The sequence below is a fragment of the Artibeus jamaicensis genome, unplaced genomic scaffold (assembly GCF_021234435.1).
Source record: "Artibeus jamaicensis isolate MK-2021 breed Jamaican fruit bat unplaced genomic scaffold, CSHL_Jam_final contig_76, whole genome shotgun sequence".
Taxonomy (NCBI): Eukaryota; Metazoa; Chordata; class Mammalia; order Chiroptera; family Phyllostomidae; genus Artibeus; species Artibeus jamaicensis.
This window is the reverse complement of record NW_026521954.1, coordinates 13031823-13059773: the sequence shown is the minus strand read 5'-3', so window position 1 is coordinate 13059773 and position 27951 is coordinate 13031823. Positions and strand designations below refer to the sequence as shown.

The window sequence follows — 27951 nt, the reverse complement described above, 5'->3', positions numbered from 1 at the left end:
TGGTGCAAATGTTTTCCTCTGACAATATGCGAAAGTGTTACCTTGGATGCTGCTTTCTTCATCAGCTCCAAGGCAAGCCGTCTGTTCTTTTTCACTCCTTGACCCTAAACAATGATAAACAGCAATGATTACAAACAGAACGAACCCAGTGTGCACTCAAAAATACCACACAGATAGGCCCAAGTTTGACACAAAAGAACTTAGAAATAAAACCCAAGGCTTCTTAATTATAAACCAAATGTTAAAAATCCCTATAAGCAGTGCTCTACATTGTCATCGTCATCATCGTTTTGTTTATATCTGTGGAGCCAAGGCCACGAACCTCAGCCTCCCAGCTTAGCATCCGTACACAAGTCCCCAGTCATCATTAAGTGACTCGCCTGTGCATCAGCCCACAGGTGCTGTTGGGAGAAGCTGAGAACAGGCTTGAATGAGTTTGGGCACCTTGGATGGGTTGCTCTGGGGATTATCTAATTTGCTGCCAGACACAGTACTTTATCTGCGTCCACAGGCCAGAGTTGTCAGGCGCTGTCTGCGGCCTCCCTGGGTCTTCACTGAAGCCCCCAGGGTGAAACACTGTTGAGAGCCACCTCTGAAGGAGTTGGGACCCCTTGGAATTGGCTGTGTCAGGCAAAAACCGACAAAGTTCCTCCGGCAGCATCAGGTTCTTTTTTGCAGAAGTGTTTTGTGTGCCACAGAAAGAAATGGCCTTGGGGTTCTTGTTACCACAGAGAAGTTCTGCGGGACCACGCCGGGTTGTCTGTGGGACCACGTGGGGAGGGAGGGGGTCCCCTGGGTCTCTCAGGACATGGGTCTGACCATCAGGATGGCAGGCAGGGGGAGCCAGGTGAGAATCGCTGCTTCCTCCAAACTCACCCAGAGTCCGTGATGAACACACATCCCCCCACCGAGTGCCCCACGGAGTCCTGGTCTCAGACATGGTGGTCGATGGGGTCACGTGTACTCTAAGGTGAGCAGGCTTTGCAATGGATCCAGCTTTTAACTCCAATTATGTAAATACTTGGCTTTATAGTAAATGAGACAGCAATAGTGAACATTCCTGTATTAATTAACGGGGGTCAAGCACTAGCCTGTCATTTTTAATCCTCACAACAACCCTGCCCTCAGTCCCATCTGAGAAAATGGCCCAGAGTTCCACAGCGAGAAGCAAAGTTGGGATTTGAACCCAGGCTGGTGGGCTCCACAGTCCAAGCTTATAATCCCCACGCTATGTTTTCCCCTGTCCATTTCAGCTGTATGCAGAAATAGTGTGACGATTCATAACCTCCTGGCAGGATGCAGAAAACATGCAGAGTATGTTTGTCTCTGTATTTTTCAGGACCCAAAATAAAACTGTAAATCCAGCTAAAGGTTAAATTACATACACCGAGTTTCTGTTAGACTTTAACTTACCCATTTAATAAAACCAATGAGCTGAAGCAAAGTAGAAGATATTTTTCAGAGGTGCATCATTACTTCATTTAATTAGAGAGGGGGAGGAGAGAGGAGAGGACATGAGGACATTGGAATAACTGGAGGTGCCCCTGGGACAAGCTTTTCTGATTTCTGAAAAAGCACCGAGACCACTGAATGGTCAACCCAAAGTGTAGCCTTCATCCTTTTCCAACTTCTTTATTTTGAAGAAATAAAACTGAGGCTCAGCGAGCTTGACTTATCCCAAACCTCAGGGTCAGATCTGCAACGAGAACTCAGAGATGCTGATTTCTAGGCAGGGCTTGTCCAGTGCATTTGCTATTGAATCAGAAGAGGGGTGATGTCTTGCACAAAGACTACGCATTATACTCAAGTCTGAGCAGTACTGGAAGTCGTTCAGTGAGAGAGATGTAAGGTCCTGGTACCACAAGGCACGTGCTCAGTAATTAATGTTCACTGAACACATTCATTGAGGACAGCTGTGCGGTGAAGTCAACGCTCCATCCTCGTGCTGATGCAAAGCGGGATGCACTTGACTGTCCTGGACAAACCGCCGCTGCCACTGTGGCACCGTGTTTGAGCACAATAAGCCGAATGCCCTCACAATACAATAAGCCAATGCACATTCCTGTTCTCTACATTTGGAAAGCCCGTTTTCCGCGTGGGGCTCTTTCACATGGAATACACTCAGAGAGACCTTCTGGCCAGAGGGGTACAGATCTTCCCTTGAAGGCTGATCAAGGGCTTCCCTCATCCCACTTAGGAACACCTTAGCTAAAAGGCAGGAAAATCAAAAAAGCTTTTGGGTTGAGGAAATCAGACCCTGAGGAAACAGTACGTCCTCCGCAGAGCATCTGATGTGTGTATCTGCCTCTCCCTCTGGACCGCGAGTTCCTGGTGGGCAGAGGTAGTGTCTGAATCACACGCTTTGGGGGGCAGCCAGCCCTGGCTCCGGGGACAGGTGCCAGTCTCTGTCCCGTCTTCCCCATCAGTGCACAAGCCCCCAGAGGTGGGAACATGACTCATGTGCCCACATGTCCCGCCATCTAGCACAGGGTCTGGCATTTCTTCAGACCGAATGGGTGTTTATCAAACAAATACATGAATGCATTGGCATATGGCTAAGAGTCAAACCATTTCTATGTTGATTTGACAACTGGAAAGAGAAAGCCCAGGCCATAAATTTGGAAACCATAACCACCAATAGGTTTTAAAGCTTTGGAAGGTTAGAAACGTAGCAAAAGTCATGGCTGTTAATCAGTGAGGGCCACAGCTGTGGTTCTGGAGCTGGGCCTGGCCACAGGAACCTGTGCTTTTGTTTGAAGACACTTGCCACGTGGGGGCAGCTGCTCTCTTTGGGTACGAACACGGGTCTAGGGGTTTCCATGCCAGCGCCAGCAGCTTTTCCCTTTTCCAGGATTGGTGAGTTGATATCTTGTGTTTGGGAGTGAGAAGCACAGACTCTGAAGCCAGCCTGCCTGGATCTAAGTTTCGGGTTTGCAAAGCACTAGCTGTGCAACCTTGGGCAAGTTACAAAACCTTTCTGTGCCCCGTTGCCTCGTACATAAACCACAGTCATAATACCAGCTGTGCCCACCTTGCCAGGTTGTTGTGAGGATTAAATGGTTCACACATGTAAATCAGGTAATAAACACTCGGGCGATCACGGTGAACAACCATTATTTTGTATAAAACGCAGTGTTTTATAGTTTTCAAAGCCCAATCATTATGTCATTTCATTCAATGTGTGGTCATCACTGTTGTCCCGTGGGATCACACAACTCCAAGGACACAGCAGAAGCAGGGCTTGAACTCCATCCTGTGTCCTGGGCTAATGCTCTTCCCACCTGTCCCCCTATTCTTCTGTTGGCTTAAAACCAAGGTCTTTGTTTGACCAACAGAGATGGTTGGGATTGAGCCCAAACAGGCACTTTAAGCTGTGACTGAATGCCAACACCGCCTGGTGGCAACTGCAGCTGGTGGCAACACCGCAGCACCTCTGGGGGCTGGCGGCCATGCACCAGTCCATGGACTCCGGTGTCTCCTGCAGAATGCCACAGCGCTCGCAAAAGCAAAGAGCATCCAGGTGCCTAACATAAGACTCATGATCAAAAACGAGACCAGGGGACCTCCTCCTACTCTGCCTGTTCAGCAAATATCCCTCTTCATTAAGAGTGACGGCAGGGTACACTGAGGTTCTTCAGTCCCAGGCTCCCTCTGTGACCACACGCCTCCAGGAAACTGCTCAGAAGTTGCATGAGAACTGCACAGCCTCAGCACCGGTGAGTGGTTCTTACCTTGAACAGCACAATGGCATAGTCGTATATCAGCGCAGGGTCCTCGGTCTCCAGGGCCCCCTTGGCGTACCACTCGATGGCCGCTTCGGGATTCTTGGCCACGCCTTGCTGCCCCCAGAACAACATCTGGGCCAGTCGTTGCTTCAAGACAACAGTTCAGAATAGTGACTTTCCTGTGCAATGCTTAACATAAAGTTTTGAAAGGTGGGAGGACAAACCTGGCTTAGAATGGTTACATATTGAGAACCAAGAATGAGGCAGATACATGTAATCTTCCAACCGGAGCCAGAGCCCTGAAGGTGGACCTGTGTAAATACAAGTCCTTAACGCAAGCTGGAAATGGTGCATCGGTGTGTGCGTGCGTGCTTGTAGGTATGTGTCCATGTGTGTGAATGCATCAACTGCACCCAGGGCCAAAGCTGGATGAAGACAGCCACAGCTGTCTCCTCTCCTCTCTTCTCTGAGAGGTGCTGCCCGGCCTTGTGGCCCAGTGAACTGCGGAGAGGTCTGTGCACATCCATAGCCGTTAGGGCATCTTTCTACGGCATTTATCTCCTCCTGACCCAGCATCTGTCCACACAGCCGTCTCCATAGTTACACTTGAGGCTGGGAGCCCTCTGGGGGTAGAAACCTCAGGAAGTGATTGGCCTGCCCTTGTCCCCTCGGCCTCCACCCAGCAGAGCTCACAGAAACCACTCAACAAAGATCTGCTGAATGAAGGAAGGAAGGAAGAAGTGCCCGTGACTAGGGAAGTTCATGCAGGCTCTGGAGCACCCAGGACGGAGCCCTGGCAGTGGCCTTTCCAGAACCACACACTGGAATTCCTTCCTGCACTAGAAAGCATACAGGCTAAGGACAGATGCCCAAGAACGGAGCCAGAGGGAACATCCGTTAACATCCTGGCCCCATGCAGGCCCCTGAACGTCTCCTTCCTGTCTCTTCTCTCATCTCCTTCTCTTCCTTCCCTCCTCCCTCCAACTCCAGCGAGTGCTTGCACCTCCAGCAAAGTATCCCCTGAGTTGCTAGGGAGACCTCCACAGAGGGCAGGAGACCTGTTACTAGAGGGTCTGAAATGAGTGCTTGTCGATGTGTTTATTCTTCTGTTTTCTTTCTCTTTCCATTTCTGGTTTTTCTGCCTGCCTAGCAGCCCCAGGGGCCCTTCACGACACTGTGCTCACCAACAGCATGAAGGCAAAGCTAGATCCTTTGGGAAGGAGGACCCCCGCCCCCCTGCCCGCCCCGGCGCAATCAGCCTTACCCAACTCCCACCAGGGGCTCTTCTTCACTGTGAAATCAAGGCCAAAGGGCAGACAGAGCATGTTCTCCAGTCTCCTGCCCTTTCTAGTACCCTTTTAAAGTCCCCCCAAAAGACATGGTTGAGAGACAGGGTCGATCTTTTCGGCACATGGATTTCTATTATTTCAGCCAGAACATGGCCTTCTTGATGCCCATCTGCTCTCTCCTGCACCCCAGACGCTTCTTTCTCTTTCTATCTTGTGCACTAATGTCCACTGGCAGCCTTCTGGACTGGCCGTAAGTACTGTGGCTCTTTGTCCTTCTGGGGTCAGGGCAGGACTACACTGCAGGCCATCCGAAGTCAACAGTGACCAAGGACTTGTTCTGGCCAATGAAACGTGAGGGGTGACCTGTGCTCTTTCTGAGCAGAAGCGTTAGAAGCCAGCGTGGGAGGTCCCACAGCCCTCAGCCTGCTGTATCGGTTTTAGAAACATGTGTTTTGATGAAGGCTCCGTTAGCTTGGGCTCCTAGGTGACGACGGCAGCACAGCCCATGCCAACCCCCCACCGGACAGGTCACGGGAGCAAGAAATGAACCAGCACCAATTTTAGCCACTGCGGCCTGGGGGAGGTCGCTGGCACGGCATAACCTGTCCTACCACGACAGGGTTTCCAAGACGGTGGGCCCCGTCTTTACCTGCGCTGCCGCGTTGCCTCGGGCAGCTTCATGCTTCAGCCACATAAAGACATCTCCATCTTCTTTGGTTTGTACCTTGAGTACCTCATCATCTTTTAGTCTAATGGTTTCAACATAGGCCTAGAAAGGAAGCAAGGAAAGGAGGGAGAGAAGAAGGGAGATAGAAAGCATCTAAATGATATGGGCATGCAAAAGATAAGACATTGTTCTTAAGTCAGAAATTGCTCAGGGGAAAACTATATGAATAACTGAAATACGAAGGGTGTCCACTGTACCATCAGATCAAAAAAAATTTTTAAGCCAATGCATCACATCCAATGTATCTACATGAGTATCTTTGTTCCTATGAAAGCATATGCCTTGGGAGGGCAACATTTATTCCACTTCTACTTCTACTGTTTAAGCTTGTTCAGAAGTCAGCTTCTGTGCCTCTGATTTCCAAGCCAGACTATACATAGCATCAGAAAAGGTAAATCAATATTTTCTAAGTATAACCTTATTTTTTATCCCAAAGTGTTATTATCCTGCATGACTAACCCTTTTGATTCAGCAGGCTCTGCTTCAGATGCCTTTTGGCCATTTCCAAAAATTAAACCCCCCTCGCAAAGAAGAGGGCCTGTTAACTCTGAGGACACGATCGAGAACGTGCTCAGAGGAGCTGTAGACGAACCCAAAGGGAAAGTTCACAAAATATGCAAATTCGTGAACAGCCTCCCGGGTCTCCGACTCCTCTGAAGGAAATAAGACTCATTTTGAAGTATAAATTTTGGCTGCTTATCAAAAAAGCAGTCCTGTTGTCTCACAGTCCCCCTCATGCACAGTGAATCCCACCTAAAAGGGCCACAAGGGGTCCCGGGAAGGGCTTCCTGTGCCAGCGCAGCTGCAAGCAGATGGTGGGAAAATTGGCTTGGGGAGAGTTCGGGAAAGAAGCCTCGGAGAACGAGGAGCTGATTTCCCTGCGGACCTCTCTGCTGTTAGTTAAGGAAAGCACTCAGGTTCACAAACTCTAGTGCACAACCCCATTCCTGAGGAGGTCTTCCAGCCGCCTTGTCCACTGTGGACATGTGGAGCCGGAGGTCCCTCTCAGGGCCACAAGGGCACTGAGACTTGGGGACATTGTGAGGACTCAGAACCCAGAGGGTATTAATTCCTGCTGGGTGTCTAATGGGAAACCTCCAACCCAAGAGCAACAATGAGAATAATAATGCCCGCCCTGGCTGGCGTGGCTCAGTGGATTGAGCACTGGCTTGCAAACTTCAATTCCTAGTCAAGGGCACATGCCCGGGTTGCAGGCCAGGTCTCCAGGAGCGGGTGCACAAGAGGCAACCATACATTGATGTTTCTCTTCTGCTCTTTCTCCCTTCTTTGCCCTATCTCTAAAAAAAAAAAAAAGAATAATGATAATGATGCCCATGACCTTTTATTGAAACCAACTATGTGCTGGGTGTTTAACAAGTGTTTCCCCCCACTTAGTCCTCACAACAGGGCTGCAACCCAAATACCACTGTCCTCAATTTATACACCAAGAAAAAAGCCTGAGGCGCAGGAGGCGAAACCATGAACTCAAACAAGGTCACGATGTAGAGCCGGCCCTGGAAGCCAAGTCGGCTTGAGCCCAAAGACAGGGCTCTGGGCAGCTCCCCGACAATGTCCTTTAGGGAGAAGCCCCTGGAATCCTGCCTGGGCACAAGCCACTTGTCAACTCTTTGCCAAGTGCACGGCCAACAAGTGGTGCTCCGGCTCCAGCTCCAGCTCCACGGGACGCGGTCGCCAGTGGTGAGCCTGCAATGGGCTGAAACCTGAGATGCTCCCAAACTAGAATTCTCCGTGACAAGTTTTTTTGTTTAACTGGAGACTTTGGATTTTGAGTTGTTTTCCTTCTTCTCTTTAACTGTTTCGAAGGGAGAGAGAAAGAGAAGGGAGAGAGGGAGAAAGAGAAGAATGTGAGGCAGGGATAGAGAAGGGAGAGGGGAAAGGGGGAAGAAAAAACAAAGAGGAAGAGAGAGGGAGGGAAATAGAAGGTGGGGAGAGAGAGAAAGAGAAGGAGAGACAGACAGACAAAGAGGATGGGAGACAGGGCAGGAAGGAAAGACCCTCCAACTTTACAGCTGGGGAGCACAGCCCTCGGCAGCGCCCCCTCTTCCAGGGCCTCTGCATTCCCTGGAGCTGTGATGTAGACCGGCGCCAGCCTGGGAACCCGGGAGCAGGGCCTGTTCGGAGCTGCTGCTTAGACCACCTGCCTACCCCCACTAACTTCCTCCGGGGCGCGGGAACCGCTATTAGGTGCCTAGGGAGCCAGGAGAGGGGTTTGTGTGTGTGTGTGTGTGTGTATTAGAATCAGCTATGATGGTTGGCTCCCAGTGGGGGCAGGTGTGTGTTCTTTGTTGAAGTTTAACAAGGGATTTTAAAGTAAGAATGGGGAAATATCGGCAGTAACACAGAAAGACAGGAAAGCAAGTACCCAAGATTCCCCAACAGGGGGTGCCGCTTACTAAGGAAGTATTAGTGCAACAGAGGCAGAGTTTGCAGCCAATGCTCTGGGTACTGGCCATCAACAATGGACACTGGTCGCATCACAAAGCACCAGAGTCGACAAGAAATTGCAATCCCTTTATGTCCATCACTGGACTGGATGCGCTGCACTTCCAGCCTGTCCATCATCCCGTCTGTAAACACTGAGCACCAACTTTATGCCAAGCACAGTGCTGGGCAAAGGGGTCACTCATGTGAATACACAAGATGCCTATCTCGGAGCTCACAGTCTAGTGAAGAAGCCGTACCTTTGACCCTGTACCCAATACCCATCATAAGACCAATGGCAGGGAGGTGCCTGGCCTCACGGCAAAGGGGAGATCAGGAGGAGGAGGTGAAGTGTGAGCCTTGAGTTCAAGTAGGAGCAGGGGTCAGCAGGCAGGGAACGGCGGGTGGGCATGAAGAATGAACACCAGGCAGAGGACAGCCAGCGGGGCTGGGAGGTGTGGCCAGAGGCTTGGTTTCTCCAGGGTGGGCATGCCAGGAATGTGATGGCTGAGAGCCAAGGTTGCGGACACAGAGAGAGACCAGGTCAAGGGGCACCTCCCCTGCCCAGTGACGGGCTGGACTGAGTGCTGCTGGGTCAGGCCTTCTCAGCACCGGCTGCACATTGTGATCCTCTGAGGGGCTTTTAAAACAGACACCTGCACGAATACGCACAAGGGAAGATTATACGCCTGAGCCCCACCCTCACTTCTGGGGCAGACGTGTTCTCTAAGCCACCAGGTAATTCTGATGCGTAGGCGGGTTGAGAATCTCCCGTCAACGGCTCACTGTGGCCTCTGGGAGAAGAAAATGGGAAGGGACAAGCCCGGTGACAGAAAGACCAGTTAGGAGGTATACTTGCTTGTTAGGGCTGTCCCAGACTGGGTGGTTTAAACCACAGACATTTATTTCCTCACAGTTCTGGAGGCTTAAGTCCAAGATCAAGGTGTTGGCAAGTTTACTTTCTTCTGAGGCCTCTCTCCTTCCCACGCAGGCGGCTGCTGCCTTCTCGTGTGTCCTCACACGTTCCTCCTTCAGTCTGTCGTGTCTGCGCCCCAATCTCCTTTTCGTGTAAGGATACCAGTCATACCGACTCCATTTATAACTTAATTACCTTTTTAAAGGCCTTATTTCCAAATACAGCCACATCCTCAGATACTAGGGGTAACGGCTTCAACATGTAAATCGCGGGGGTGGGGGGTGGTGAACACAATTCAGCCCCCAACAGGAGACTGCCGTGGCAGCTGGGGGAGAGACGACGAAGGACAAATGCAGGCTGCGGCGGCAGGGATGGAGATGGAAGGGACTGAGTGTCATGGGAAGCTGTTGGGGATGCCATTGATTAGGATAATGGGGGTGTCTAAGATGCCAGCCTAGTGGCCAGCGTGGAAAATGGTGCCATCAGTTAAGGTGCTTGTGGGGAACAGGAGCAGGAAATGCTGGGTTTCCTCTGCATCACGCTCTGAGTGCTGATGTGAGCTGTGGCAATAGCTCAGCTGGAAAGGAAGGGCTGAGTGTTATCAGACCTGGAGGACAGTTGAAACTAGGGGTGCAGAGGAGATGAGACCCCTGCCCTCTAGCAGGTGTGGAGAGGAGGCTGAGGCCCAAATCCTGCAGGAAAAGCAAGTTCTGAAAAGTGGAGAGGAGAGGAGCTCCTTTGTGATTAAGCCACAAAAACAAACACAACCTGAGAGCATCTTCTTTCTCTTTAACCTGAGGCAGAGTCCCACGAAATCATAAAGAAGTGATACGAAGTCAGATTGCTAATAAAGAAGATGAAGTGATGCCATGTACACATTACATTAAAGAGAAAATGAAACAAGAATCAAGAAAAGAACGCCTGACAGATCTCGGTTCGCTAATTAGCGGTCTGGCCTCCGCTGTCTCCTCGTCTGTTGCGTGCTGCTGGTGAATTAATAGATTTCTCAGCAAAAGGACATTTACGTCAACGTATGACACCTGCTTAGAGTCTCAAGAAGCCATTAATTACACATTCTTAAGAAAATGAGCTATGATACCACTCTTCTAACTGTGTAATTTGTATCTGGCATTCTTAATCATACGACTTTTCAGCTGCAAGATGGATCTTTGCTATTCAACTTTGCCGGTTCTGACCAATTAAACATTTTCTTTCATAATCATAACGTTTCATGTGTCAAATCTTCAAAAGAAAAGGAGCTTGTTAGCAACATACCATTTCCTGTCGCTAATTTATGCTAAATTAGAATTCTTAAAAGTATAATATATACATATAGGACATCATTAACACATCCAGGCTTAGTAAAGCAGTGGCAATATTATCTGGTGGCTTGATTTTGCATGAATGTTTTTCAGAATAATTTAAAAAAATCTTTATCAATTAAATCAATTCCTGTCGAATGGAGGTCAAATTTTGCACATAGCTTATATACATAGAGGGACTATATATGGTGATGAGAAAATTGTGTATGTTTATTCAAAAGAGACCACTTTGTAAAGGAATTAGAATGTCCATACCTACAGCCTTCGGTGTTTTATAGCTTGAGTCCTGTTTAATGTTCACCGACAGCATGCGTCTTTGAGTCATTTATGTCATGGCCACGTAGCGGTCACTGCAGATTTCTTTTCCAGAAACCACCCATTCCCAGTCATCAGAGCAAGCGGCTTCAATCTGGGGGCCACACTAGGGGGCAGTGAGAGGCCTGGCCCCCAACTAGCTGCTCGGCCTAAGATTCCACGACCCTGACCTAGCCAGGCCTACCCCTTCCTAGGCTCTCTGAGCACAAGCAGGGAAAATCAACAGTTCATGGCCTAGGTCAAGGCCAAATCTGGCAAAGCAGTTTACATTTCATTCACACACTGTCTCTGGCAGAGTCAAGTACAGTCTCTCTCATCAGAAAAGCCTGTATTTACTATCTGGCCCTTTACAGAAAAAAGAAATTGCTGCCTCCTGGCATAAACTACTTGCACTTCCTCTCAACTCGCCCACCTCAAGTGCTAAGACCATCAAAACATCTTAAATCCTTTCTGGAGGAAGAAGATATATAAAACACATTCCAAGAGACTAACCACATCATGGTCTACTCCCTGGATACAAATCTCCATCATGAGCAGGCAGCTTCCCTTTTGTTCTTACACTGCCTCCTTTGCTTGCACCATTTCATTCACTGTCATTCACACAACTATGGAAATAAACCATTGGTGGTCTAATGTAACACATTATGTCTTGTGAGTGGATGTAAGCCATCGATACCTTTGGCCAAGAGTCAAAAAGATTTAGGGGCCTGCAAAGTTAGGGACTGGAGTTAGTGCAAACATCACATGCTGTCGATCACCCGGGCGCACTGGACCAGCAAGGCTCACGTGATGGGGACAGATGCTTCTCCAGGTGTCCAGCAGTGGGAACACAGCTCCGACAGTTTGCTTCCTCATATCATTGGCCCTGCTTCATCATTACATATTGATAGGAACTCTGTTTAATGTTCCGCCCATTTGACTCAATTTCCCCTAACATCTCTAGACTCACGATGTCACACAGTCATGAAATAAAGACAAGATGCCTACATTTCTGGTACACATTCTCCTGCAAAATCATAATCTGTCCTTTGTATACGAGTCCTCCCCTTCAAGAAAAGTTTCTCCTGTGTAGATGGAGCACAGACAGGAAATACGAACTGGGGAGTGTAAGAAAGTGTCTCTCTCCATTCAGTGATACTCATCCTCTGGAGGCCAGCGGATGTGGACGGCCACAGGTGTAGACACTTCGTGACAAAATTCAGGAAGTCCTGGTACTAAACAGGGCCATGACCCCTTCCTCCCGCCTGGCTTTCCTACCTGATCTCCTTGCAGCGTGTGCTGGTCGAGGGGCGTCTTTGTGGCAATGTTGCTGTAGTAGGCGTAGGACAGCTCCCAGTCCAGGGGGTAGTTATCAACGCCCTGGAAGTGTTTGTACCCAAGATTCATTGAAGACAGCCTCTCACTGCCCTGGCCTCCAACCAAACTATACAACATGCCCTGTTAGGAAGAAATGGACCGTGTTCACAAGATTAGAGGTGAGGGTCATAAAACCCAGCTGCTAAACGGTCATCTGGCCCCGTCCCTATATACAACAATCCCAGTCATTCCCAAACACGTTAACATGCCTTGAAAATAAATATATCAATAAATAACATGACTTGAAAAGAAGGTACAGCAGCTTCCTAAAGGTTTACAGATTCCCAGCTACCTGCCCTTCTAAATGTCTGATAGCTTAAAATTCCTTGACCTTTGCTCTTCTTCGGTGACAATGGGGGCCTTCCATGGACCTCTCACAGTATCTTCATGTTCCTGCTGACTGTTCTAAGGGTCCCTGGTCTGCTCCAGTCATGTCCCCTATGGCCAGATGGCCCCCACCTCACGCTCTCAGAATGTTACTGTTGGGAAGCATCTTTTGAGATCGACTGGTCCAAAAACCTTATTTCATAGTTGAGGAAACAGAGGCCCAGAGAAGAGGCGTTGTTGCTCCACGTCCAATCAGCCCCTTTGTGGCAGAGACAGGGCTAGAATCTTCTAGACTATTCCACCTTTGTGGGGACTGCCTCAGGGACTCGGGAAAGCATGCCATCCGTCACGAGCTTCTTTAAGCCAGAGTCACGTGTGAAGAAGTCACCGAGGAGCATGGAGCCACCTGGGCACATCTAAATAGCACGACCCTCCACACTTGGGATGAACAAGCCAGAAAACAAGGCGATCAGGGCCCACTCGGTGGTACCTCCACAAACGTGATTCCAAAAGTTACCCGAGTATGTCATCAACTGGATCCAGAACCGAAAAGGAAACCGCCTGGCACAGCTTTCCTGTTGAGGGCTGGATGTGGCAACGCTTGGCTTCGAGGCCCAAATGACTTGACTTGCTAACAAGTCATGGGGCAATGGTCCCACAGCCAGAGCAGATATAGGGATTGGGTAAGAGGCGCCTGTTCCCAAAGGCCTGGGATTCTGGTAAGCCTGGCCCTAACTGTCCCTTAGCATATACAAATCACGTCCCCAAGCCCAGCGAGGGGAGAGGGAGGACTGAAGGCAGAAGCACGTCTTTAACACAGCCCTAGGGTGTTGTTCTCGACTGTCAAGATTCAATTCCTGGGATCACGAACTCATCCAGTCCCACCGGGGGCAGGACAGCATCAGTGTGCAAAGAGAGCGTGGGTGATCGGTACCCCAAGATCCCCTGAAATACTCTACCTGCAGCTGATCCCGAGGCATGTTTAATCCAGTTTCGTAAAAGACTGCGAGGTAGTAGGATGCTTTATGATACCCACAGCAGCTGGAATCCATCAGGGAGGGGACGACAGAACTCATTTGGTGAAGACCATCCACGCGAGAGAGTCTCTTCACAGCCTTTTCAAATATCATCCCGCCGATTTCCAAAAGAGATTCATTCGGGTGCCGTGGCCCTGCAAGCAACACAAGTCACAGCCCACAGGATTAATTACCATGGGATCGACTCGGCCTCAGGAAGAAGAGGGAAAAGCCAATTAAACCACCTAAGTTATTAATGTGGATGGTTCGGCAGTGCCTTGAAATACACCCGCTTCTGGGGAGGTAAATCAAACCCTCTGGGGATGCCATGTTGTCATTCTGTAAATAGCTTTCTCCTTTGGCACCAAACGACAGCCTAGCATCCTGGGAAAAAAGGATGTGCCTTATTTAGCTGAGACAGCGCCTCGAGAGAGTAATTTACTCGGTGTAACTCAGCACCAGATCAGGACTACCTCAACTTGCAGAGAATTTCTTCCCCTCTAAGACTCTCTGAAGAAGAGAGTGCTTTATTTCAGAAATAGTTCCTAGGTGCTGTGCTGCTCTAAAAAGTTGAGCAGAAGAAACTTATTTTGAGATGCTTCCCTACCTTTTGCCTCCAGTTTCTATAAATACAGTAACAAGAATGAACCAACTTCTATCGAAGGCTTACGAGATGCCAAATGCTGTGTTAGGTGTCTTGTGTGACTTATGTCAGGTAAGCCAAATGATTTTGGGAGGGGGGCCCTGTTATTAGCACCCTCCTTTTTTCAGAGCAGCAGACTGCAGCCTGGAGAGGTCAACCAAACCCTCTAATGCGACAAAAGCTGGCAAGTGGCAGAGCCAAGCTGGGAGTCCGGCTTGGCTGGTCACAAAAGCCAGTTCCTACTCAACTCTGCTTCCCCGACCACTTCCCGCCCCCATCAACAGGCAACCAGGTGTCTCAACAAGCGCCTGGCCACCAAGGTCGAGACGTCATTACGCAACTGCTTTAAGCTATATGATGCTTCCTCTTATCTAATCCTCCCTAAATCTGATGACCATTTTAAGACCAAGTTAGCCCATTATACGACCCTATCATGTAAGTGTTACAGTCTTCTACAGTCTGTCTCTACTATTCCCGCCTCCGTTTATCAATTCAGACAATGAATGTTTGCCTTCTCTTCTGTGCTCTGTTACAAAACACCACATAGGATCGCACCATACCACTGACATCAAAAGAGAGATGGCTCGTTTATTTCAGACTACAGTTTTAACTGCCTAAAAACCATGTCCAGCATTTGTCTTTGATTTTCTTCATTCTATCCAAAATTGAAATAGTATTATCAACTTTCAGGGGGGCCATAAAGAGATTTATTGTATGAGTACTTCTTAAGGGAATGGAGAGGGGGGAGTTTCCGAGGAGGGGGAACTTGAATGGGAAGATCTGAGACTGATTTCTCTAAGGGGTCCAATTCCCTCACAAGGGTCCAAGCTAAACACAGACACCAGTGGAAGCCACAGATGAAACTGTGAAACCGAAGCTGTTGGCTAGGAGCTGGTGCCAGTCCCTCCTGGCACAGAGGCTGGCTGTCCTTGAGAGGTGGCACGCGCCGTTTTTGGCTGAGCTATGGGGAAGGCGCCCACCCACGCCCCACACCCGGTGCTGAAAAGTACATCTCCTGCGACTCTCCACGCCAGCCCTCCCGGGTTCCCCAGACAGCGGCTGGATCTGCCTTTACTCTCTCCATCCCAAGTGGTAAGTGCTGAGAAAAAAAATCACCCTACTACTGAACAAATGGAATTTACTCCTCTGTTTGTATTTTCTAATCTCTAAAGAAATAGTGGCTTTTGTTAAAAAAAAATCAAACAATGCAGATTTGTGTAAAATAAAAACAGAAGTTCCCTCTCTCCCAATCCTTCTCCCCCTCTCAAATTAAAACTTATTTATTCCCAGAAGACTTCAAAATAGCACTCTTTTATCATTAGAAGTAGTCATTTTTATATGGATTTTGCTTCAAAAGTACAATAAACTCCATTAAAGTTTTCTTCACTAATTTTAAAATGAGCTGTAAACAGACAGAATATATTATTCTAATGAAGATTTTGAGAAAAAAGTTGCTGCTTCTGGGTATTTTAATAAGAATAATTATAAAGTAAGAATTTAAAACATATTTTATTTATTTATTTTTAGAAAGATGGGAAGGGAAGGAGAAAGAGTGGGAGAGAAACATTAATGTGTGGTTGCCTCTCATGTGTCCCCTACTGGGGACCTGGCCTGCAACCCAGGCATGTGCCCTGACTGAGAATTGAACTGGCGACCCTTTGCTTCACAGGCCCATGCTCAATCCACTGAGCTACACCAGCCAGGGCTAAAATAAGAATTTTTAAATAAACAATCAAGTAATTCAACATGTTTTCATGTCAGGAGTAGCAAACTAATTGTCATAATTTTAAAAATTATTCTCCCAATCTTTCTTTAATAGTGAAGAGAAACACTGTTGAAAGCCTGGTGCCCTGGCGCCAAGTGGACTGAGTGGCAGCCTGTGAACGGAAATGCTGCCAGTCTGCTTCCCAGTCAGGGCACACGCCCGAGTTGTGGGGCGGGTCCCCGGCTGGGGGTGTGTGAGAGGCCACTGGTTGGTGTATCTCTCACATGCTGATGTTTCTCTCCCTCTCCTTCTCCCTCCCTCTCCCTCTCTCTAAAAGCAAATGAAAATAAAATCTTAAAAAAAAAAAAGCGTGGTATGCATGCTTCTAGAAGTTTCCTGTGCACAGACAATAATCTACATGTGCACCTCGCTGCATATATACAAACACACTTTCTTCCCCCAAAGCCCCTACAGATTCTGACCCTCAACCTTCAGAAATTAACTTCGTCTCATGAGTACCATCAGTCTATGGCTCTCCGAAGCTCCTTCTTTCTAAAGCTTCAATAGTATTGGATTCTACAGCAGCGCCGCTGCTCTAACCGGTCCTCTATTTTTAGACTCCTGGATTGTGTCCAGGGTTTTGCTATAACCAACAACATGGTAGTGAACACCCCTGAACACTTCTGTCTGCTCATCTGCTGGGACAGATCTGAATAACAGCACCCCCTCCACCGGGAGTCTGCAGATTTCACTTTGGATTTTCCCTTTGCATAGCTGAGAGCATGCCATCCTCCTCCACTGGCAGACGGGATACGGATCTTCACTGCATGCCGCGTGCCTGCAGCACTCTGATGGAGGTGCAAAATAAATCCTTCTTCTGCTGATTCACATGTTTACTTTTAAATACGTGCCCCTCCAGGCACATTCAGAGCAAGGCAACATTAGTGTTTCTTTAACGACTCCTCCCTGCCTCACTTGCTCTGCCCAACCCCTAAGATGATGAGTTTTGCCTGAGTACCCACGAACATGGATGTTGTGGGCTCAGAGGAGAGAAGCTACTCCAAACCAAATGAACCTCCAAATGAAACCCTTACTCTGCCGACCTCTGGCCCAGAACCCCAGAAATCAATAGCGGGAATGTCCAGGTAGCTGGGCTTGCTGGAGAACCGGGGGGGGGGGGGGGGGGCGAGGGGGGGTGGGCAAAAGGGAAATCCTTTCCAAAGCTCTAAGCCTTAGCACAAAAATACTTTGCAGCCTGAAATGTAGGCGGCTTGAAAAGGCTTCATTAGTTCTTTTACATATTAAAATGATCGCCTCACCCCCAATATTACCAATCAGTATTTTCTCTGCAAAAGAATCTAAACAATTTTCTGTACTAGTGAACATCATTTTTAAAAATACATCTAAAGTAAAACTGCTCTGTTTCTAAATTTTTAAATATTATTGATTTGAGAGAGAGAGAAACCAACTGAGCTACCCAACCAGGGTGCAACCACTCCATTCTGCACATTCTTTAAAGTTCAAGTTCTAACTGTGCAGAAAAGTTCAAGCACAAAATCAAAGCCAGGATGACACTGGTGATATTGTAAAACCGGTAATTTTTAAAACCAGTTTAATGGGAACTATTAATTTCACCCATCTGGTTTAGCATATGCATTTTTTCTAGGCGGTCTGTAACTGAAAGAAAAACATGCCTTGTTTATGGAGATTAATGGTGTCGTGAAAAACAAGCAAAATAGAAAAAGGAGACATTTTCCCATTTTCTCCTTCCTGCACCAGAAGCTAAGGAAACGACAGGCGTCGGGGCTGTGAATTAATCCTTCCTCTTCATCGCATTGTTTGCTTTCCTCTTTGTTCTTTTTTAGAGCAATACCATAAGGCGGCCACGTGCGTGCCTGTCGTTAAAAGAGGCAAAAAGCAGAAAATGAGAAAGTAGCCACTGGTTGAAGGTGCTGGTGTGGGCACCTGATTGCGAATTCAGAAGGAGAGAGACAGACTCACTGCTTGTGAGAGGAACGGGGACATCAATAGGAAAGTCATTTTTAGTTTCAAGCTTCCAAAAGGTGGTATGCATCCAAAGTAGAAGTTTGGGAGTGGGGGAGAAAAGTGAAAGGAGAAAATGTCATGTAACCAGAAAAAGAAGACCTTCAACAAGTTTACTAGTTTAAAAAAAAACACAGGGCATTCCTCATTTGCATTCCCATCAGGTGAGCCCCACCGGGTTTCCGGAGACCTAAGGAGGTGCTGGTTTCTACCTCGAAAGTAAGCTCTATTTGTTCTTTTCGGTGCAGTGCAAATTTTCTGGTTTTATACATGAAATCTCTCTCCCTCCCTCCTCCCTCCCTCTGTCCCCTCCTCTCCAACTCTCAATACCATCATCAGGAATTATCTCGGCAGGTAGAGTATGGCCCTTCCTTTGTGCTTCTGTGAATTAAAAAAAACAACTATAATGTATGCTTTCGTAAATAAAAAAAAATGGTTCTGCAATGAATAACAATGCAAACAGTTCTTAAAGGACACAGCATCCCGGCATTATTAAGTAACATCATTTCCATGCTCTGTGTTTCCGAGTCTCCAAATAAACATTGCAATTGTCGGCAAAAAATGAAAAGAGTTAAAAACAAATTAGAGCAAAGCCAAGGCAGCCGGCAACCCTCCCGCATACTGGGCACAGTGAAGCCTGGGGCAGGTGTCAGGCCCTGGCCCTGCCCCAAAACACAGATGGTGTCAGCCCTGGAGGGCCAGCCCATCCCCAGACCTGGCCTTCTTCCGAGACCCATTTGCTGGCAGACCTTAGACTTCCTGGGGCCACGGTCACCAACTCTTATGGGCTCAGAGGCGCCCCGTGCAGGATAAAAGGCAGGATACAGAAGGGTGTGGAGGAGGGAGCAAGGCGGCCTTGGAGAAGATTTCTGGAGAGGCTGGCCCTCTCACCTGTCCTTCCCTGCCTGCGAGTCCCCCCTGCCCTGGAGTCTCCAGTGACCTTCCTCACTCCTTCCACCACCAGCTCTCCAGCCTCCAGCCCCGCCCCCCCACTGTCATTCCAGCCTTTCACCAGCCCAGTTCCCACCTCTTCTCTCTAGACGCCAGAGCCCTATTCAAAGGGTTTTTGAGTTCAAAGCATTCCATTTTGACCAAAAAAAAAAAAAAAAAGTGTCAGGAGAGCAAAAAAAATAGCCAGCACACCTCTTACATAGTGAAAAATCATGCACACTGAAATACTACCGTTCTAGTATTAGAAAAAGCCAAATGCTAATAGGGCAATTTCTATGCTCTGCCAGGAGCCATTTTCCTGAAGAACTGGAGGTTCCCCAGGAAACACTGAAGAGGTTGACTGACCAGAACAGTCCCCCTGAAGACCTGAATGTGGGGTCTAGTGTTGGATGCCACCCGGCACCTGGCCAGCGGTGAACTTGGGGACAGGGCAGCCCCAGAGAATCCCCGTGCCAAGCAAAGCACTTGGGATGCAGGGCTGCAGCCCTGGAAGGGAGGCGGGGGATCCGGCCACATCTACATGCACTGTGCATAGCCAGCCGCCCAAGGAGTGCTGCCGCCTCTCATTCAAAAGCACGCCAACTCTGCGAGGTGAGGGACGGGTCCTGCGCTACTTTAGAGTGGGAACCACTGGAGGGGACAGCTGCGTTTTACACCAGGTTAGCAGATCAGCTGTCAACACGGAAGAAGCCTCCCTCCCCCGCACTCAGGAGCCCTTGGCAGAGGGTTGTGTGTGGGCTGGTCTGTGCTTTTCGTTACCAACCGTTGCCCCAGGGCCCGTGCTTGGAGGCACCCCACGTAAGGTACTGTTTTACATGTGGGCACCGCACACCTCAGCAGCGGGACTGCAGACCTATGAAAGCAAGAACTCTGAGGGCCGCATTTCGAAAGTTCTTTTGTAATGGGTGTGCGCAGACTAAGAAAAAGTCCGGTCTCCTTTCATTGCCGGAGAGAGCTGGCAAACAGTGTTCTGGGGAACAGAACTGTTTGTAGACGTGTTTTCAGAGCCAGGACAGCGGCTTCGAGAGGTAACAGGCTGAGGAGAGTGTAAGAAATGAGAAAAATAGAGAGAGGGGCGAATAAACCTACAGAACTCCCAGTCTGCAGGGGTGTCATCACTTGGTTGGCACAGACCTTGAACTTGTGCCTCCCAGAAGTCAAACTCTGTGTTCCTTTAGTGACTCACTGACCCAACAAAACACTTTTTTTTAGTACTTACAATGGAATCGCTTATTCATTGGGAGTCCATTCAGTTACTCAACAAATATTTACTGAGGGTCTGCAAGGAAATCCCAGCCCCTGTTCCTGTTGTCTCAGCTGCACTGTGGAATCAGACGGGCATATCAGCCATGAGGCAGTGAGACAGGTACCGTGCAGGGGAAACTGACACCATGTCAAGGGCAGCTGGCGAGATGGAGCCGTCTGCCTGGGAGGGACAGGAAAGATGCCCTGAGGACAGCATCTGAGTTGGGACTTGAAGACTGTCCCAGGCCAGGTGAGCTGAGAGGTGTGGGGGTGGAGGGCAGCAGTGAGGTATGTGCTTTGAGGAAATGGTACAGAAACACGCTGTGTAGGGTCCCACGGAAGATGAGCAGCTAACGTATGCGTAGCCCCATGCAGACGCTGTGCAGAATGAGAAGAGCACGGGGACACTTCCACTGCACACACTGCCCTCAACGAGCTTGCAACTGAGCGAGCGACTGCGTCACCTATAGGATCAAATGGCTGTAAACGAGGGCAGAGTGCGATGAGCTCTATCTGGGCAATGCTGTGCTACATACTCATGTGCCACTTCTCTCATCCCTGAGGCTCTTCCAGAGACATTATGTCGCTGTATGAAAGCACTATTCTTCATCACTACTAAACCAGACTTTCCCCGGTATACAAGTTCTAAACATAAGTTACACCTCATACCCAGGAGTCTGAGAAAATGACAAGTGTTAGCAAGGATGTGGAGAAACTGTAACTCTTGTGCACTGTTGGTGGGAATCTAAAATGATGTAGCTACTGTGGAAAACAGTATCGTGGTCCCTCAAAACGTTCAAGGTAGACCTTTTGGCTGAGATGGAGGCGTTGGTAGACACACTGTGCCTCCTCGCACAACCAAGAGAAGGATAACCACCAATTTAAGAACAAAAAATAACCAGAACTGCCAGAAAACTGAACTGTATGGAAGTCCCATAACCAAGAAGTTAAAGAAGAAACATTCACCCAGACTGGTATGCCAAGACAAAGCAGTATGACCCAAATGAAAGAACAGATCAAAACTCCAGAAAAAGAACTAAGCAGTGAGGAGTGAGCCCATCTGTTAGATGCAGAGTTCAAAACACTGGTAATCAGGATGCTCACAGAAATAGTTGAGCACTGTTGCAAAGTACAGGAAGAATTGAAGGCTATGCAAAGTGAAATAAAGGAACATTTACAGGGAATCAACAGTGAAGGGAAGGAAACTGCGACTCAAACCAAAGATTTGGAACAGAAGGAAGAAATAAATATTCAACCAGAACAGAATGAAGAAACAGGAATTCAAAAAAAAAATGAGAGACTTAGGAACCTCTGGGACAAATTTAAATGTTTGAACATCCAAATCACAGGGATGCCAGAAGGAGAAGAGGAAGAGCAAGAAACTGAAAACTTCTTTGAAAAAATAATGAAGGAGAACTTCCCCAATCTGGTGAAGGAAATAGACTTCCGGGAAGTCTGGGGCGCTTAGAGAGCCCCAAAAAGTTGGAGCGAAGGAAGCTCACACCAACACACATCATAATTACATCACCCAAGATTAAAGATAAAGAGAGAATCTTAAAAGCAACAAGAGAAAAGGAGACAGTTAACTACAAAGAAGTTCCCATAAGACTGTCAGCTGATTTCTCAAAAGAAATCTTGCAAGCAAGAAGGGGCTAGAAAGAAGTGTTCAAAGTCATGAAAGGCAAGGACCTACACTTGAGATAACTCTACCCAGCAAAGCTATCATTTAGAATGGAAGGGCAGATAAAGTGCTTCCCAGATGAGGTCAAGTTCAAGGAGTTCATCATCACCAAGCCCTTATTATATGAAATGTTAATCTAAGAAAAAGAAGATACAAAATATGAACAGTAAGATGACAACAAACTCACAACTATCAACAACTGAACCTAAACCAAAAACAAAAATGAAAACACTAAACAAACAACTAGACAGGAACAGAATCACAGAAATGGAGGTCATATGGAGGAGGGTGATCAGAGTGGAGGGGTAGGGGACAGAATAAGGGAAAAGGCACAGGGAATAAGAAGCATAATTGGTAGGAACAAAACAAGACAGGGGGAGGTGAAGAATAGTATAGAAAATGGAGAAGCCAAAGAACTTACATGTACAACCCACGGACGTGCACTAAATGGGGGCGGGGGGGTGCTGGAGGGAGGGGACAGACAGGGCAGAGGGGGAGAAAGGGGAGAAAAAAATGAGACAACTGTAATACCATTATTAATAAAATATACTTTAAAAATTCAAGGTAGAATTATCACAAAATCCAGCAATCCCACCTCTGAGTATATATTGAAAAAACCTGAATGCCGAGTCTTGACGAGATTTGCACACTCACACTCACAACAGCACTGCTCACAACAGCCCGGAGGTGGAGGCAGCCCAGCCGTCCATCAAGGATGAATGGCTACACCACTGTGGTTTACACACAATGAAATATGGTTCAGTCTTAAAAAGGAAGACGGTCCCGACACATGCTCAACATGTTGAACCCTGAGGGCTTCATGCTAAGCACCAAATACTGTGTGACTCCCCTCATATGAGGCTCTAGAACGGTCTAGTTCATAGAGACAGAACGTAGAATAGTGGTTACTATTCTACTAAGGGCGATGGGAAGTAGTTGTTTAGTGGGTACAGAGTTTCAGTTTTACAAGATGAGAAAGTTCTAGAGAGCTGTTAAAGCAACAACGTGAATGTCCTTGACACGACCAAAAAGAACCCTTAAAAATGGCCATAATGGGGAATTTCATGTTGTTAGTACTTTCCCACAGAAACTGTGTATATATTTTTAATTACAGTCCTTAGAGAGTGAGGGCGTATAAATACTCGGTGATTCTTGGAGGAGAAAGTACAGCCCCACCTTTGGGGACACGGGAAGGTGGGGACCACTCCTGACTTCCCTTGGCCAGAGTATAGAGGACACTTCGTCACACTCTGCTAGTTGCTGACGAAGCCCACGCTTCCTACTCTCCACCCCCCGAAATGTGCCCACGGCCCCTTTGAAGTGTGCTGCTGGCTCAGAGTGAGAGCAGATGATCCGGCACAAATCGCACCGTGCGGGGAGAACACACTCTCCAGCCCGAAACGAGCGTGCGTGGTGGCCTGGGAAGTGGCCGGCTCGCCGAGGAGAGGCTGCCAAGGAAAAAGATGACGCTGCCGCAGAGAACTCGGAATCACAAGCCACTGTCTCACGCTGTCTTCTTTTTCTCCTTCTCAAAATGCCAGGAAAAGACAACTCCACACAGTAATTCCTTTGTACAAATGAAGGGAGTTGGTATTTTCTCTCTAGTCACCTGAATGGTCCCACGGCTGTTCTGTCCTGGCTCGCAGACGGCACCCAGTCAAGACTTGTTTAGCGAACGAATGTGTGGACAGTTGTCATGTGAGGGACTTGAGAAGTTCCGCACACGGTCCAGTTCCTTACCTTGGGGACAGCACCTACTGGGTTCCCACGGCAAGAATTCCAAGCCTCAAACATCTGACGCTCGCATCCATTCTCATAGCTTATCTCAGATATGAAAACGGGAATACGAGAAGGATGAACTTAATCAAAAGCCCCCCCAGCCAACGGAGCGGTCAGCCCAGGGCAGCAGGAAACAAGGCACACACAGTTCATGAACCAGTCGTTCAAAGCGCTCCAGAGCCGGCCAGACAGAGCAAGCTGAACTTGGGAGGAAGGGTACGTGAGAAACCAGGAACGGATACATCGTCACACCAGTCTCACTACAATTCTTTTTATAGATCAGAGGAAAGACGTGTTACAAAATATGCACTCATTTTTTACCCTCAATTTACGAAATCAAATTTTCTGCATTTCTCTCAGCCTTGTTGGAAAATGGGCCCAGTGTCTAACGCCCACCTCGCCAGGGTCAGCAGGAGGATGCTGGGACAGCCTCGGGCGAGGGCAGTCTGCCAGGCAGAGATGAATTTTAATGAGGTCTCTGGGCCCCACCTCTGCAGAGGCCGCCCCAGTCCTCATGGACAGGACGGCGTAACCCAGAAAAACGGGGTGGAAGGCAGAGTGCAGGGGGCCCGGGGTCACAGTGTTCGTGGTCGGCCCGTGGTGGGGCAGTGTTGCCACACCACAGCCCAGGAAATCTCGGGGACTGGGAGCTCATGATTTGGGTTTTTAATTAAATTTCATTTCCAGATTTTCACGGAAAAGAAAAATGATTATAAATTCTTATAGACAAAACTTCTGAGTTGGAAAAAGAACATGAAAACATTCCATTGAGAGTATTTACTTAGAAAAGAAGCGTGAAAATGATTCACTTGTGTTCCCCATCAGCAAAACCACATTTAAATACGATCAGAAATCACATAAAGCCCATTTTGCCTGCATTACCCAGCACGGCCCTCCCTCCCCTGTTCGCCTGTCTGGCAGGGCAGCCCCACCCCCTCCCAGACGACCAATGAAACCCGGTAACTGTCTCTGCCCCGCTGTAGTATCTCTAATGCTTACATGGCAGCGGTTCTCAACCAGGGGTGATCTGGCGATGTCAGAGGACATTTTTGGTCGTCACAGCTCGAGAAGGGAGTCGTGGGAGGGAGGGCTACTGATAGGTAGTGGGTAGAGGCCAGAAGCTCGGCCAAACACCCCACAATGTGCAGGACAGACCCACACAACAAGAATAGTCCAGAACAAAGTGTCAATAGAGCCAAGGGTAAGAAACACGGCTTACAAAGAGCTTAGCATGTGTTGTTAGACTGTTCTGAGAGAGGTACCACTGTCACCTCATGATGCAGATGAGGAAACTGAGGCTCAGAGAAATAAAGCTACTTGCCCCAGATCACACAGCTAGTGTGAAGCCCGAAGTTAGAATCCAGAGCCAGACCAGCTGGGCCCGGAGGCGGTGCTGTCACGTGACCCTGCACAGCCTTCCCTGCCCGACTCCGAAGGGGTCCTTCAGGGCCGTCCTCGTTACAGCCCTTATTAACTCTGTCGGTCTGTCCCTCTCGGGCCTGTGTCTTCTCCCCCTGGGCCATTGCGAAGGTCCCCCTGCTTCCAGCTCCCCTACTTCCCCCAACGATCAGAGTGACCTCAAAATCCCAGAGCTGGTCCCACCTCTACCTGCTGCTGGAAACCCTTCCACTGGTCCTTGTCACCTACAAAGAAGCACAAACTCCTCAGGACGGTGTCTGAGCTCTCCAGGCCTTCTCCTGCCCCCCGACCCCCCTGCACCTCATCGAAACTGCTGTGCTGCCCCCACCTCTCTGCAGCTGCTCTGTGTGCAATGCCCACCCCCACCTTACTCATCTGCTAAACGCCTACTGACCATTCAAGAATCGGTCCCAGCGCCACCTCCTCCAGGAAGCCTTCTCTGAACATCCAAGCCCTTCAGGTCAAACTGACCATTCCCTCCTTTGACCATGTCTTTCCACAGCCTTTCTTCAACAGCATGACCTTTTTTCTTTGCTTTCAAGTTTGTCCCTCAAGGGCAGGGACCTTGCGTTGGCTTACCTACCTCTGAGCTCTCGCCAAGTAACTAAGCGGCTGCTCAGCAAGTATCAAATGAACGGAAGGTGAAACATCCTGTATCGACTGAATGCTTTCCGGAGAGGGGAGGGGGGTCACTCTCTGCCGTGGAAATCTATCCCATTGAACACTGCCATTGTTAGCAAGTTCTGACCGGAAGAAGTCAGTTTCTGCAATGCTGTGTAACGGGAACAGCACGGGTTGCCTCAGGCCACTAAGATAGTTACCTTCACCCCATCTCTGCATCCCCTTCCCCAGGCTGAACATCTCCAGCTTCCCTCCTCTTAACAGATGTGGTTCTGAGCAACCTCGTGGCTTTACAGGGGGTACTAATTACCGAGCAAAGCCAAATCGCGATGGGAGAAGCTGGCTGCATGTGGGAAGATTCTCAAGATGCTAACATAAAGTGTACTTTAAACCAAGGTCTCAAGTTCAAGTGCCTATGGGCCAGGCCAGTAAGACCCGTGAAAGAGGTAGGCAGGTGGTGCTGAAATACCGAGAGGCCGTGGACAGCCCCACAGGCCGGTGCCAAGGACACACCTCCAGGACTGCTGCCATGTCGGCCAGGTGGCCAGGTCTTTGCAATTTTTTGGAGAAGAGCTAAAAATTTGCATTGTTACACAAGGTTTTTAAATCTGGTAACTATTTTTTTTTTAAGTTGACAACAATGTGTGTGTTAAACCAATCACATCTGGGGGCCAGCTCTGGCTGTAGGCTGTCCAGTTGTGACCTCGGCTTTAAACAAGGAATTGCTCGAGCCCTGGCCAGTGTCGCTCAGTTGGATGGAGCGTCATCCAGTCTCCAAAAGGTTGTTAAGTTTGATCCCCAGTCCAGGCACGAACAATCCCCGGTCTGGGTGTGTGCCATCCCCAGTACCAATCGATGCTTCTCTCTCACATCAATATTTCTCTCTCTCCCTTCCTCTCTCTCTAAAAGCGATGAAAAAATGTCCTTGGGTGAGGACTAAAAAAATTTAACTTCAAAAGAAAAAGAATTGCTCAAGCAATTCCTAAATATAAGTTTTTGTATTCAGTGTTGGAAATGTGCATAGATATATTGAGGGCTGTGGACAAGGCAGAATTTAAATTTAAAGTTAAGCTAGAAGACTAGGGTTAAAAATAACTTGGAGGCATAAATCACCAGAGAGGGCGAGTGAAACGGTGGGAAAACAGGGAGCCTTCCCAACCGGCGTCCAAACGCAAGGCAAAGACACCACTACCCGTCCACAGACCTGTCTCCAGCAGGGCCTGGAACAAGCTGGCGTGCTGGGCTCTCCGCGTCTGTTCCCAGGGGAAGGCTCTGCACGCCGAGGGTCTCCCGTACCTGCGCCTCAGGTCTAGGTAGGAGTTCTGCAGGTCACCTGCAGGAGAGGGAAGCGTAAGTCTCATCTCTCTCCACCCCTTCACCCTAAACGAAACTAGAAATAAGGGGTCAGATGTGACGTTACTGGCTCCGGGTTGGGGTGCATTAGGGATCTGAAATTGGTGAGATGCTTTTGCCTTGAGGTCACATATTTAAAGCCATGTCCAAGGGAAATGTGCCAAAGTTGCTGATGGCTGTTGAATAATTCTGCAGAATGAGCAGCTGGCCTCGGACGGGCCCCCAGGAGGCCGGTATCTAGGCCATTTTGTTGGCAGTGTGAGCTAAGGAGCAAAGCCCGAAGACCCCCAGGGAGGCCAGGCAGTCGATGCTAGAAAAACCTCCCCAAGGCCTCCAAGCAGATCGGCATGCAGGGCTGGGCTTGCAACTCAGGCTATCTCTCCTAAAATTTCATCAGTTATCGAAATCAGTTTCTTTCCTGTTCAGGATATTACTATTCCTATATATCTTCCCCCTTTCTGACAGCACCGTATTTTCTGGATGACTCAGCGGTGAGAGCAGCAACCGGGGACCAGTACAGCCTATTCTTAAATTGAATTGCAGGAGCGCTGCCTTTCCACATTTACCTATCACCACCTCTAATCACTCCCTGGGACGGTTTTTACGCAAACCCCATCGGACTGGGGTATGTTCGAGACGCATCCATTCAGTCTTCCGTGGCCTGGAACAGGAAGTTCAGCTCTGGAGATGGCGAGATATGTGGGCAGGACTGAAATACTCAATTTGCTTTTGCTGATGGCAAAGGCCCCACAGGAACTTCTGTTTCAGAAGAAACATATGTGACTAACTCTACTGCCACCCTATCAGGCAAGAAGGTCCACAGCACAGAGACACTGGTAAGTGCCAGATCCAGACTGGAACAGTGGAAGACAAGACCGAGTTTCGCAACAGATAAACACCCCACGGGAGTGAGAAGATGTCTGTGCAAATAGGAGCAGGCACGAAAGCAGGCTCTTTGAAATTCCTTCCTTCTGTTGCAAATTACCAACGTCTTCTTCCCCAATGAGTCGACTTCAAGGATTTAAAAAATAAAACCAAGCCCCGAACAACAAAGTCATTGTTCAACATTTCTGAAA

At 48.5% G+C, this 27951-nt stretch overlaps 1 protein-coding gene across 2 annotated transcripts in view; it reads right to left on the bottom strand.

Moving 5' to 3' along the window:
* Positions 1-27951, bottom strand: part of SEL1L3 (SEL1L family member 3) — a 94542-nt gene that overhangs the window by 29719 nt on the left and 36872 nt on the right. The window contains exons 9-14 of one of the 2 annotated variants that reach the window (XM_037155510.2): positions 26727-26855; positions 13379-13590; positions 11994-12173; positions 5664-5783; positions 3732-3872; positions 42-104 (exon numbers count right to left, since the gene is read on the bottom strand). In XM_037155510.2, the coding sequence (XP_037011405.2) occupies positions 42-104; positions 3732-3872; positions 5664-5783; positions 11994-12173; positions 13379-13590; positions 26727-26855 (845 nt within the window). The remainder of the gene's footprint in view (positions 1-41; positions 105-3731; positions 3873-5663; positions 5784-11993; positions 12174-13378; positions 13591-26726; positions 26856-27951) is intronic. The other variant, XM_053672399.1, reaches the window with a different exon arrangement.